This window comes from Macrobrachium nipponense, chromosome 11, assembly GCF_015104395.2.
Source record: "Macrobrachium nipponense isolate FS-2020 chromosome 11, ASM1510439v2, whole genome shotgun sequence".
NCBI classification, from domain to species: domain Eukaryota; kingdom Metazoa; phylum Arthropoda; class Malacostraca; order Decapoda; family Palaemonidae; genus Macrobrachium; species Macrobrachium nipponense.
Genome location: NC_061087.1, coordinates 11,228,685 through 11,243,818, shown reverse-complemented (window position 1 = coordinate 11,243,818; position 15,134 = coordinate 11,228,685). Strand labels below are relative to the sequence as shown.

Below are 15,134 nucleotides of genomic sequence, written 5' to 3'. Positions count from 1 at the left end.
CCAAAAGTAGCCTCACAGTTACTTCATGAACTGTTTCTCATTCAAAGTACTCTTCATAGAAAATTAATACTGTTGCCATTAATACATGCTACTTATTTTTATCCTTTTTCATGTCATTCATTCTTTAAATATGCCATTTATTCATGTCTGAAAAATTTTATGCGTTTAATAAATATTTTTTTATTCTGTTTTAACTGTGAGGCTACTTTTTGGCCCACCCTGTATATATATATATATATATATATATATATATATATATGTATGTATGTATATATATAGTATATATATATATACATATATATATATATATATATATATATATATATATATATAGAGAGAGAGAGAGGAGAGAGAGAGAGAGAGAGAGAGAGTATTTGCGTATAATACAACGAAAATATGCCTTTTCACTTTTACAGTACTTAAATTGCAAATATTGATAAATATGCATGAAACTCTTTTCACAGTCAAGCTGAAAAAGGCCGGTTGCTCAGTGAAAGGCACAGAGAAAGGCACACAGAGAGAGAGAGAGAGAGAGAGAGAGAGAGAGAGAGAGAGAGAGAGAGAGAGAGAAAGGACTTATGTTATGGCCAAGTGGTACATTCGAATAAAAACCACCACCTTTGTGTTTAAATGTCCACTCTGAAGTTACTTTTACCGACTAGGTCACTCACTAGTGAAGGCAAGTTAGATCAGTAGAAAAAAGGATAAATGTAAATCTTGTGCCAAAACGAAAAGGTCTCCTAGCCACCTCCCGCGGACTTCCTATTGGGTTCGTCTGACCGAAGCAGGCCTTGACTTGGGAGGATGAGGTTTATTTTTAAATTTGTTCCTTATGAGTATTATTCATTTTCAGCTCCGAAGGTCATTCGGTTTATAGTACAACTCTCTCTTTCTATATATATATATATATATATATATATATATATATATATATATATACATATTACTATATATATAGCCTAACTATATTACTATATTACTCATAACCAGGTGAAAAAATAATATAATGGGTGTTCTAAGCCATTATTTCCTAACATGATATATTAATCTCGTGTCAGTGTGACTGTAATATATATATATATATATATATATATATATATATATATATATATATATATATATATATATATATATAGTATATATATATATATATATATATATATATATATATATATGTATAATTACATCACCGTGATTCATATACATGCATTAAGCTACAACTTGTCCTTTATTATCCAACTCGCTCTACCTTGGAATTGATATGTTTTCATATACGTTAACCGAATCCACGACAGGACGAAATTATTTTCAACTAAAAAATTCACCTTCGGTTAACTTATATGAAAAATTTATTATTCGGCGGTAATTAGAATTGGATATTAAAGTACATCTGTAGCTTAATGTCACCTTAGAGTGATTACAAATACTACAAAGGAACAGAGGTGTACAAACAATAATGTATTGCATATTAATATATATATATATCTATATATATATATATATATATATATATATATATATATATATATATACTAATATGCAATACATTATTGTTTGTACACCTCTGTTCCTTTGTAGTATTTGTAATCACTCTAAGGTGAAAATATTAACAATGGGGAAGAAAACAAGAATTCCCACGTTGGCTTGCAATCTCAGAGGCTGGATAATCTGCATAAAATATTTCGCAGTCCCAGAATAGACCGGCAATCATAAAAGCCCAATAATGTCCTCGAGGATGTCGAAAGGTTTCTTTTCACTTTCATTTCTGGTCACGGATTGGGTGTGGAGTTTGTCCTAAACAACTTGGGTTGGGTCACTTGTGTCAGGAATTCCTTTGCTGACCTTATGGTCGGTGATTTACCTCGTTAATGAGGTGGAGAGAGTCTGACGAAATAAATCTTGTTGAGAAATGGGAGGTTTCAAGACAAAGGTACTTTTGAGGAATTGTCATTCTCAGAAAATATTCATCAAGGTATATAATTATACTTTTAAGATGAGGACGCTAATCCCTAGTGTTGAGAGAGAGAGAGAGAGAGAGAGAGAGAGCTTAGCAGTAATCTATGTGCATCGATTTATCTAAATAATTATCTAAAATGTGTTTTATTCAGTAACAAAGTCAAGAGAGAAACATAAAAGGATGGATTTAACGGTTAATTTGACGTTAATTCTGCCAGATTGTTGTTGCATAATTCCTTCTGTTCCTTTTAATGCATCTGTTGGAGTCTATTTCACATTCATGTTGCTTGTAGTAGTTTGCGTGTGTGGCCTTGTTGAATATTTCCACTCAGTATCTGAGACCGCTAAATGAAAAGCAGAAAAGTTTATTACATTTTTATTCGTTATATCACAATAAGCTCATAAATACAAATACATAAAATATAATTTTAATTATCTACTGGCATATGCTTAGTGTAAATTAATCATCGAAATCTTCTATGGTGAAAAAATCTTCTCGTGTAAAGTTTTCTTGCGTCAGGTCTTCGAGAGTGATTTCCTGAGTCACTCTCGGAATGCGCGCGCCAAAACTAGGCTGAAATCCCCCCGTGGTGATGGGGTTCCTCACGCCGAAAAACTCTCTAGAATTGACTTCTAGAGTAAGGTCCTCTCGCGTAATGTCCGGCCGTATTTGGAAACCGGATCGGGTCCTGCCGAAGCCACCCCGGCCTCGATTCTGCGAGAAGGATTGCGAAAAGCTTGCGGTGTTAGCACCTAGGCCTAATTGTCGCCGTCCCCCGCCCAGGAACAGCTCCCTGGAATCCAGAATCTCATCGGTTCTGTCGTCGCGGAAGTCTTCTATCGTGAAATCATCGTCTGCGATGAATGCCAGGCCACCTCGCTGTGGGCCGAACTGTGACACTGCCAAGTTTTGAGCCTGGAACTGCAAAAAGATCAATGGATCAATAGTGATAATAATACTTGCGGAAAAGGTGTTCATGTAAGAAGCTTCCAGTGTTACGTTAAAATAGTAAAGTATGTTAATACTAAGGAAAAGAGTGCATAACTGTCCCTTCTCCGATAGCAGAATAGATTCATTCTTTATGGGGTGTTTTCCATGAAAATTGCGTGGTAATATCAAATGCACCTTCCATTCTTGCACACGATAGTAACTATGATAACTCTGTTCCTTCTGGGGAAAAGATTGTTCATTAATTTAAGATATATTTGGAAGCGCTGTTGATTGCGCGAGGTTATTCAATGTAGTTAACGTTGTCTAGATGGCTAACCTAACCCGAGATGTTACACTAGGAAGCTTCAGCACTCCATATAATGGTATAATTTTTAAGTGCTAAGTAACATTGAGTCGGTACATGTTCAAATTGAAGTAATGTAAGAATACGCCTTGTTTCCCTATTGGAAACATACATAAATATGTACGAAACGTCGATGACGTAATTAATTGTTTTTAGTGGATAATCAGATCATCTTTGGTTACTTCTTCAGATAATTCTGTTTCCTTCATAAAACTTGTAAGACCGAGAAAGTCTTGGAAATGCCTTGAAGGTTTATAGTTACTCAGTTATCTTTTGCATCTCTTCCAGATTCAATGTAGCTTTCAGGGTCATTTGTTTCGTTACAGATACGCTTTTATTTATCTAGTAGACTGAAAGTAGCATCATTATAACTGCACTTGGGCACCAGTTACTTTAGCATAGGACAATTAATGAAAGATTAAGATCGTGCCCTCAACGGTATTCATTCAGAACTAACAAGCTGCTCTTTACACTTTCGTGATAAACTTGGAAACTTCCATTGCTTACCTGAGGCGCAGAGTTTTGAGGTCTTGTTTGTGACAAAAGAACTCCTGCGTTAGGTCTTTGTTGCACTCCGAACGATGCAGGAGCACTCGTCGGTCTTACAATGGGTGCTGGTTGTGGCGGTTGGGTGGGAATAGACTGCAGTGGAACACCAACGGAAGACTGGCTGTTGAAGGAGACCGGTTGCGAACTAAAAGATTGCTGGACATTGGCTGTAGGCCTTCCAAATGTTGCAGGTCCTACAGGTGGACGTGCAGACTGTGAAGGTACTCCAAACGAGGCTGGTTGACTTGTTGGTACTGGTGAGCCAAAGGACCCTTGAGTGGTAGGTTGCTGTCTTGTTCTTGGTGCTGATGGCTGTCTCTGAAGTGCTTGCTGCTGCAATAATTGCTGCCTTAACTGGTCTTGTTGCAGCTGTTGTTGCAATAACTGTTGTTGACGCTGTTGATTAAGAGCCTCTTGCCTTTGCAGTAATTGCTGTAACAGCTGTTGCTGCTGTTGTCTTTGCAGCTGTTGCTGTTGCAGTTGTTGTTGCTGAAGAAACTGTTGCTGTTGTAGAGCCTGAGGCTGCTGAATAGAATTAATTCCTTGTGACTGGAATGGTTGAGGATTAAACTGACGCAACTGAGTTGGTTGGAATACATTACCCTGTGGTTGCTGTGGGGATAATTGTACTGAAGGACGGAACTGTTGACGGGTTCTCTGCTGAAAAGCTGGATTTGGGGACGCTGAGAAACTCTGTGAGCTAAAATTAGGCCGAGAGAAGCCAAATCCTTGATTGTTACCCCTGATACCTGCTAGAGCTTGTCTTTGTTGCTGCCTTTGGAAGTCTATTATCTGCTGTGGAGTGGACAAAGTCTGTGGGGACCTTTGGTTTGACTGGAATCGTGAATTTCTTTGAAAAAGACCCAGAGGATCATTGTTCAAGAGTAAAGGAGTATTTTGCCTCTGAAAGGGGGCGGGGCTGGTAATCAGTCTTGGTGGCTGACGCTGGAAATTCTGCCCTCCAAATGCCGGCTGCCCTCTGGAGATAAACTGAGACCCTCGGTTTATGGTGAAAGGTCCTCTGTTGAAGGAGAATTGCTGAGAAGGTTGGCCGCCAAAATTCCCGAAGTTTTGCCTTTTGGTTCTGCCTTCCTCCGATTCAGCAGTTACCACTTTGTCTTCCTTTATATCTGCTTCAGCAGATTTTTCAGATGAAGCCAATTCTGGCCTCACCTCTGCCGCCAAAAGGCACAGCTGAAATACAAAAGAGAAGATAAGAATTAGTCGTAATTTTAACTTTGGTTTCTCATAAAGAAAAGTCTGCAAAAGAGCGTTTACTATCTTTTCGTTTTCATAAATAGTACCTGGCTATACTTCTAGTAATTCCTAAAACAAAAACAAAAACAAATTTTTTTTTTTAAAGCCTCTACTAGATATAGCAGATTTGGAGTGAAGCGTTCACACGCGGCATGTGCACACAGACATACATTCATCATACACGTACACATGCACGCAAACACACACACATATATATATATGCGTGTGTGCGCACGCGCGTTTGTGTGGTTGTGGGTGGGTGAGTGTAATATAATTATTTACACAAAAAAACCGAAATATAAACAGCAAAGCAAGAGAAAACAATCTCCCGTCAACAGAAGAATTAATCATTTTTCCTAACCACCAATCTCTTCTTGATGACAGGTCCTCAATGTCCATTCAATTGAGACTAGACTTATCCTGCTCAGAGGAAATTCGTGGTGACTCGATAGGATTCTTTCCTCTCGTCTTCTCCTTCTCCAGAACCTGAGCTCTTTTTTTTATTTTATTTTTTTTATCGTATTCCTCTTCCCCCAAATCCTGAGCCTTCTTTTATTTCTTCTCCTTCTTCTTCTTCTACTTCTACTTCTTCTTCTGTTAGCTGGTTTATATTGTTAGCGTCTGAGATGCATTTTCTGATCAGTGGGGCTGCTTTTGTGAAGAAGCAGAGAAACTCTTTAGTTCTGAGGAAGAATTTCTGAAGTATTCCATTTTTGCTTTTCCTGTGAAAGCTTTTAGTGTGGGTCTCGCATTGATAATTCCTTCACTTATAAACATTATTAGTTTTTTTATGGCTTATTGAAAGCTTTTGATAAAACAACACCTACGTAGTATATTACATCGGTGCTAGTTTTCGTTCATTTTAGCCTGTAAGGAAATGTTTCGAGGCCCAAATGATGAAACTGTTTTTAAGAGGAATTATTAAATTCTTCGTGTAGTGTTCGATTATGGATCAATCTCACAAGAGCAAGAATCGGCTAATTGAAAACAGTAGTACTCTTATTATTCAACATGAGCCCGTAGAACAAGTCAAAAGCTTATTAGCTTACTACTTGAGCGCCTTAAATTTAACCAGAAAATAATACACAGAGTGCCCCTCTAAGACTTATACCCATCACCACCCATAGCAATGCAAAGGAAGAAGATAGTTCCCCTTTTGCATGTTAGAATAAACCAGCGACCTCTGGTAATTGGTTGGCCCTGTGACATCGTGGCCCCCAGCAGACTTTCGATGCTGACATTTGGAAACGCCCACTACCCTCTAATTGCAAAGGCTTATGCACTAGAGATTGTAAAGGAAATTCCCCGCTGAAATATATATATGATTTTTGATAGATGAGCAAAGAGGAATTCTCAGGTGACGGTCTCTCAATCACAATTGCCTTCCTGAGGAAAGAAACCTCCACTCAGATCAATTTCACCTGTAAGGTAAGGTCTTGGGAGGCTGCAAATTTGTAGGATGGTCAACGATATTCCAGAAGTGGAAGACTGGATAAGATGCTGACTGTTGGACCGCAAATGAATATGGCAGCAAAACTGAAATGATATTGCCATTTGCTTGGACTGTTGGACCGCAAATGAATATGCCAGCAAAACTGAAATAATATTGCTATTTAATGCAATACGGCAATGTTGCAAGCAACAATGGCGTTAATGCTATCATGCCAGTAGACATACGAAGCTTTTTAGACGACACTAAGTTTTCTTGTTGCGTTAACAAAGAAAAAAAAGCTTCGGTGGGAATGTCGATAGGAGATATTGCCTCTGAACAATCGCTCCATCAGAAACGTTAGTTCCAGCATTTAGCTAATTGCCAATTACCAAAGTACGGAGGTTAATGCAGTCTCGGTAATTCCCTATTAACTTCATGGGTGAACGCTCACGGTTGAGATAAAAATCAAGACCGCTCTTTCTGTATTTTTCTTTTGCTCTCCCCTGTCTTTTTTTGTATATCTTTCGTTCATAATGTTCTCTGACTTGCAAGTTCCTGGCAATGGTACGAGTTGTCTTCCTGTCGAAACGTGACGAACGAAATTAGTCATTTGTGAGAGAAATTTAATGTGCCATTGAATGTGATTAGATTTTCTTTTATTGCCTTTTTCGTTTCTTAACCATCTCGTCAGTATTAGTTATTGATATAAGTATGAGCTCTCTCTCTCTCTCTCTCTCTCTCTCTCTCTCTCTCTCTCTCTCGACGCGATTGTTTGAATTTTGCTCCACATATGTTTGACGATCGACGCTTAATTTTGTAATATTAGCGACTCATTTCAACTCACAAAATTAATCCTTTTATCGTCCCTACAGGCACCTGGTTTCCCGCCAGTAATTTGCACCACCATAGGAAGGATTAGCACCCAGATATTAAGAAAATAGATGTAAAAATAATATTCAGTAAAATTCTGTTCAAGACTTTCATTTTCTTTTTCGTTTTACCGCCCTCTCTGATGTTCGTAATAATAATATTATGATGACACAGACACCCAACTTCATGTCAAGGTTTTAGTGTCCTATTCCCTACCGTTATTCTTATAATTTCTCTAATATTCTTTTGTTCTTTTGACTCCAAGTTTCTCTCTCTCTCTCTCTCTCTCCTCTCTCGGCATCGATTAAATGAGGTCAGTGATTCCCCATTACAGATACCTCTCATTATTTTGCTGATATATCACCTCTTGACCTTTGATCTATTACTTTATTATGAGTCATTTCATGTGATAATTTCATTTTTTATCAAATGTGTAATGTTTTTGCAACTGTTATTATGAACCAGTGAATTCCTCTCCATTTTCAAGTTCAGCACGTACCGACTACACAGAAATACTCTTACAGTCCAAGCAGTTAATCAGGCACAAGAAGTGCTTGCGCGGGAGGTCAGGTCAGCTCCGAAGCTGAGTTAACTAGGGAGGTTTAAACTTGTAAGATAAATATCAAAAGTTGAAACACTGCGATGAATTGGTGCTCAACGTACGTACGAAAACGTTTAAGGGTATTTTTGTCTCTTTCTATTTTACTGTGTACATTAATTCTATTCGGTCTTCAGCCTGGTGCTGGGCACGAATTCTTTTTACCATTTTGTTTTCCAGTTGCATTAAGACTGAATTATTTTTCTGTTGACCAGTTTTTTCTTAAATTCTCATACGCTACTATTTTGAGCAAAATGGAGGACATTTCGGTACTCTGCATCTTCCTTGTGGTATTCTCTTGTTATGCAAACGGTTAAGTATAATTGCTACATGTTTATGCTTTTGTAGTGCGCGCGCGCATTCTCGAGCTCTCAAGGCGGCAGTGCCAAACCGAGATTGAGCAAAACAGATTATCTTTAATTCGTGAGGATATTACTGCACAGCATTTCAGTCTAATGTGGCACCCTGATGTCTTCAAAGTCGAGTTACTACGTTGCCCTACATATTGCGTTTCCAAAGTCGCCCCCCTCCCTCCCCCACCCGCCCCCGTGTTTGCCGATTTCGTAAGTTGCGGCGACTTACGGGCACTTGCTTGCTCGTCCTGGAAACGGGGTACGAGAGCGACTGACGACTAGAAAGTAAAAGAGCTGGCATTTTACTTGCGACACGCCCAGTGGCTGGACACTTTAAAAAGTAGAATGCTGACCTGCTAAGGATTCTCTCTCTCTCTCTCTCTCTCTCTCTCTCTCTCTCTCTCTCTCTCTCTCTCTCTCTCTCTCTACAAGCGTGTCTTTTTTTTTTTTTTTTCCTTTTTGTCAGATATGGAGATAATCTAGGATGTTTTTCGTCTGCGTTGCGATTATGAAGGCAGAGTGTTAACTTTAAGTTAAACTGGAAATGAATGTATTAATTTAAAGACTACGCTCTCACACGCACGCTTATACGCTAGTGTAGGGGATTAGTATTCTCTTAGGTTAAATGACATACTCTCTCTCTCTCTCTCTCTCTCTCTCTCTCTCTCTCTCTCTCTCTCTCTCTCATTATTATCAGTTATTAGCAACTATCACGCTATCCGTTGTACAAGCGTTATGCACTTTTTCTTTGCAATGCTTCCTTAGCATGACCCCAAAGAAGCGTATTCTAAATCCTTGATGTCTTATAAACATTTTCTATTAATAATTTACAGTAATTATTATTAATGAAACCGGGAAACTCATGGGAATGTGAGACAAAACCTGAGACCAAGTTACTTTGGAAATATGTGTAGCATATTTGTGGACGTGGTACATATATATATATATATATATATATATATATATATATATATATATATATCATACTATATATATATACATTTTATATCTTATATAATGTCAGAAGTTTATTATTCTTACCATTTGCCAGGATTCAAACACATGTCTGTGAGCGGGTGTCTGTTGTCTTTCCTTGTTTGCATGTGAGCATAAATATATATATATATATATATATTATATATATATATATATATATATACATATATATAAACATATGCATATATATATGTGTGTGTGTGTGTGTGTAATGGATAGCATACTGAATTTTGGAAATGATTCGAGCATTTAACCAAGATATGATCGAATGCGCTTGACCTAAATATATTTACAGAAACGGAATGAAGTACTGTAGTTGGAACGATGCTCAGCAAACACAAAAGTTAGCGCATTTTTCTCATCGTGGAGACAGGAAACTTGTGTTTTCTTTCCTCGATAGCGACGCTTCCTTATTTCTCATCACAGAAACAAAGCTAATTCACTTTTCGAACATGAGAACAAAGCTCATTCATTTACCAGGTTTATGGCAAAGCTTATTCACTTTCCCACTACAAAAATATATCTTGTTTATATTTCGTCTCATGTGAATAAAAGAAAACATTGTAACTAAACATTCATTTTCAAACAAAGTTGACTCAATTACTAGGAAACGAATGCCACCCACAACAAAGTATTTCCATTTTTCACAATTTAGAACCAAAACTAATGACGTTTTCTTTCCATATGAACAAAGCTTGTTCATTCCGTATAACAGAATAAAAAATACCTTATTTTCCTACTCAAGCAAAAAGCTTCATTATTTTCTCGCAAAATAGGAGCAATCCTAATCATTTTATTCCATGGGCGTCTCCCCGAGGCCGATTAAAAAAATCCCTGGCTCTATATCATGATCAGTTACTGTTGCAGTGTGGGCTCTGCGGTGGGAGGTTGAAACCAACATTCTTTGCAAGCTTGAATCTCAGGTCAATGCCCTTGTGTGCTTGTTCCAAGAGAATAGGTTTCACCCACTAGCGAATCCCGGGGGAGGGGGGGGGCTGGCGGCCGGTTGCGCCACCTGGGCATGTGTGGCCCCCTTGAAAAATAATGACAAAATAATAATATTGAAGATTTAGATAATAATAACATAAATGAAAAATATAAAGATGGACATATAAAAAGTCTATTATACAAATTTTAGAATTTTGAAAAAAAAAGTAATAATAACAATAATCTAAATATGAGTAAATACTTCAGATATCAACTACTGTTATAAATAAAATGCATACATTATCCCCCTTTCTCTCTCTGTCTCTGTCTCTGTCTCTTTCGGTCTGTCTGTCTGGTCTGTCTTCTCTCTCTCTCCTCTCTCTCTCTCATCTCTCTCTCTCTCTCTCTATATATATATATATATATATATATTAATATATATATATATATATATATACACACACATATATATATATATATATATATATATATGTGTGTGTGTGTGTGTGTGTGTGTGTGTGTGTGTGTGTGTGTGTGAAAATTGGTGCCACCCCATGAAATTTTTCTGCCTCGGCTACTGGTTTCGCCTACTGTTACTAATTAATTCTCAGAACTTAGGAACAAGTAAATTGATGTACTTGTTGATTAATATTTCAGTGCATAGCAACTGAGCAAGTGAAAGGAAAATCTTCTTTACGACGTGAATACGAACTCGCGGACTGAGGCAAGCGTCCTCCTTTTGGTCATATCTGATTTCTTCATTCTTTTCAAAATATGCACATTAATTTCCCAGCGGTCATGAATGTTGAAACTTTTCGGTCGCACTGTCCGTTCCACCGTTGCTGCAGGTTTGTGGATGACATTGTGGAAAGTAACGCTGAATTTTAACTTTCGATTTTATTTCATTTATATGTAGGCTTAGGTTGCCTTCTTGTGAGAACCTTGTCTCGACTGTCTTAGTATAGGTTCATGTTTTGTGTATACACACACACACACACACACACACATATATATATATATATATATATATATATATATATCTATATATTATATATATATATAGTCCAAGACCACAAGCTAAATATATCATCACGTGCTTGTTAGTGACATATAAGCATATATATATATATATATATATATATATATATATATATATATATATACTATATATATATGTATTATATATATATATATATATATACATATATATAGTATATATATATATATATATATATATATATATATATATATATATCTATATATATCTGTATGTTCGTTAAACTACTCCTGAAGTATATAAGCCCATAGTACAAACTCGAATACCGTTGGAATCACCACGAGGTGATTAATTATAACGAAATACTCTATGGCCTGATTTTGGTTCCCAGCGTTGCACGGGACCGAGAAATAATAATAATAATAATAATAATAATAATAATAAAATAATAATAATAATAATAATAATAATAATAATAATAATAATAAATATTCCCGACGATTCTTACAAGTTTTCTGTAATAACAATATCAATATTTGTGCCTAGTGAAAGTACTCGGGATACAGTTGCAAGTAAGAGTGAATTTATATTACACTCATGAAGTATTTTTATGTGCATATTCTTGGACAGCCGCTTGAAAGGACAATGAAGTTGGCCCAAGTGAAAGGAATGACCTTTGATCAGAAATATCCTGCGAGAGTGAGGTCAATCCTGCGACACTGGACTTCCAAAACAATATCCGTTCGTTTGCCCTTATTTGCTTTGACATTTAAGAAGAAGTAACCTCCCTTTGAGATTTGTTTGTATGGAAAAGCATTTAACCGTGGTTCTGTGCGGGTGTGTGTGCGCATGCGTAAGTTCAGTTTTCTGTATGTGGCCATTTACACCGCCCAGTTGCTTTCACTTGGTACCATTCTTATTGTTATTAGAGAAAACCTGCAGGAATCAGTGGGAATATCTGGGGAAATTCCATTTGACAGGATTTCTAGAAGATAACGTTTTAATGCACAAAGACATAAATGTGATAGTATACAATTCAGTTTATTTGGGAAGTAGAATAGAAGGAAAATAAGCTCTGTGATCTATAGACTAGAGAGTTTTTGGTCTGTCTGCAATTGCGTAAAAATGACTTTTCGTTACTTCCTTTTAGGGATGTCGTAGGGCGAGTGTGAAGCGGGTGAAATAGGGCTACGGGTATTTGGGTTTCCTCAGAGTAATGTAGACCCCCAAATGTTGGCTAAAGTAAATGGCAATACATCATTCCTCCACTCATTTATTCATTCATTTTCTCCCCCATTCATGAATTCAGTATCTTGTCAAATCTAACGGGAAAGAAGAAGAGGCTAAATAGGTGAACAGAAGACCTGCGTGACAGAATACCCGTGTGCACGAAGAAATGGCTCAAGTTGATGAAAATGATGCCGTGATTTGAATTGCTAATTAGAAGAGGAGGCTGTGAGAAATCCTACTTACGTTTAATGAGCTGAGTACAGCATGATTGTTAATTATCATAATTAGGGAAGCAATCATTACCTAAGTAAACCGTCACGAGGATATTGATAACTAAAGCCGACTAAGGTGATGATGACTGATTGAGGAGTGTTTGATGGCAGTATGTACTTATTGTAAGAATTCGCGATAAAATAGAGGATTGCCAGTAAACCGAAGACAAAATGTTCAATGTCAGTATTCATAAATAATTCAGATAGCAGTTAAGCTTTGCTATATTAACTGAAACTGCTGATTGGCTGAGGAAATGATTTTAGGACGTCAGGCCAAAGTGAGTTTTTTTATTAATATTATTTTGTTATTATGAAGATGCTACATTTTGATAATAGGTCTGGAAGGATTCTAATACATTTGAGCTTCATCTTTCAGCTGTGATTTTACAAATACACTCCAGGATCCATATATATATATATATATATATATATATATATATATATATATATATATATATATATATATAGGCTATGCAGGTAGATCACATACATCCATTCAGGAAATCGCAGACAACCACATCAGAAGGAAGAAACATTTATATGAGACGTTTCGCACATACAATGTAGAGATAAAAACACATACATGTTAACATTAAATAAAAGCTGGATTCTTAATATAGTAAAAAATACAAGACTAAAATTAACTTAAAATTGACAGAAAGGACTAAAAATTATCAACAAGTAAAACGAAAAAGTAAAAAGTGCAAATAAAAAACCACCCATTCCAATGATAGACGTACCAAAGAAACTAATGTATGCCTCCATACCATATATATATACAATATATATATATATATATATATATATATATATATATATATATATATATATAATCATATACATATATATATGTCAGTGCGTGTGTGTATTCATGCGCGCGCGTACGTTTGCTCTGCGCTTAAAAGAATGTAAATAGATACTAATCACAGAAAATAAAGACCTGTTTACCAAGATGAGAAAAAAAAAAAACTTGCCGAAAGTTCACTTGACACAACACTGGAGATTTGAGAATGGAAAGGAGCCGCATCTAGTCCATAATCGTCATCCCCCGACTTTTTCATTCATTTCTTCGAAGCAAGCTTGTCGCTCCCCGCTGATCGAGTTGAATATGAGATGGAACCTTTTTTTTTTCCAGTTTAAGAATGACTTTCACCTTCGTCCATTCTGCATCGTATGCTATGGCGTTAGAGAATTAAATAGACTACAATTAGAGAGAGAGAAGAGAGAGTTGAATTTTAATAAGTCTCCTTATTTAATCTAAGAAAGTATAATAACAGAGCAAGGTAACAGACCGAGGTTGACCGTTAAGTAAAAAAGTGCTTTTCCCTTGCAAGTGAAGGTGGCTTTGACTGATCTGGTTTACCAGCCAATCATTCCTTGCAGGGGCAATTAATGTTTTTTTGCGAGAAAATCAACCAGGCGTTAAGATTTGGTTTACATAAATGGGGGTTGAAACGTATCATGGTAATTTTTTAATAGAAGAATATAACAAGGGGTTTTCCATTTAAAGGGTATAAATCCCTAAATTAAGTATATATATATATATATATATATATATATATATATATATATATATATATATATTATATGAAAAAGTTCGTTCATCTTATTATAATAATAATCGCTGTCGGCAACGTGTCATATTTACCAGGCTCTAGACATTCACGAGACAAAAAAAAAAAAAATAGAAATCGACCTTATTTTAAAACGGAAAATTGCATTATTCAATTATTTTATGGTAATGTGAAACCCGACAGAAAGTCCGAGAAGATAAAAACTGTGTCAAACGGTATCAGGAACGTTTTGGCAACAGGATTTAAAAGAAAAAGATAAAAAAAGAAATAAAATTCCTCTCACTGAACGGCCGCGTGCACGGGGTTGGCAAGGTCGTTTCTACGCAGGAGGAAGTAGTCAAGGTGCGTTGGTGGTCGGCGTTGAGACGGTGATTAGGCGGTCAGGTAATTTCAATGCGCTAAGGAAGTTCACGGTAAGGTCATTTCGTGATTACTTCGGAACTAATTATAGCCAGAGAGAGAGAGAGAGGCCTCTAAACACATACACAAACATGTGGACATAAATTTTTTTTTTATTCTGTAATATACTTTAGTATACTTGAGTCTACAGCGATAAACACAAAGGATGATTACACCGAAAATACGACATTATAATTATTCGGTGACCGCTTCGTCTAGAGTGTATTTTGCTAAGTGAAAAAAACACAGTCACTGCTTAAACACTGTTCTACGCAACTTGAGAAGGGTAAGGTCAAAGTCAGATCCTATTCATCGAAAGATTTTAACGGTTGGAAGTTTTCAAAGTGCCTGCTCTTGTATAGAGTACAAATGCATATAAGTAATCGTATACGTATATGTATATACTGTAATGCATAGATCTTTCTTGAT

At 36.4% G+C, this 15,134-nt stretch overlaps 1 protein-coding gene across 1 annotated transcript in view; it reads right to left on the bottom strand.

Moving 5' to 3' along the window:
* Positions 1–2,317: 2,317 nt before the first annotated feature.
* LOC135222727 (putative mediator of RNA polymerase II transcription subunit 26) overlaps positions 2,318–15,134 on the bottom strand; it is an 18,052-nt gene continuing 5,235 nt past the window's right edge. The window contains exons 2-3 of the mRNA XM_064260982.1: positions 3,759–4,994; positions 2,318–2,878 (exon numbers count right to left, since the gene is read on the bottom strand). Coding sequence (XP_064117052.1) covers positions 2,417–2,878; positions 3,759–4,994 — 1,698 coding nt within the window. The 3' untranslated portion in view covers positions 2,318–2,416. The remainder of the gene's footprint in view (positions 2,879–3,758; positions 4,995–15,134) is intronic.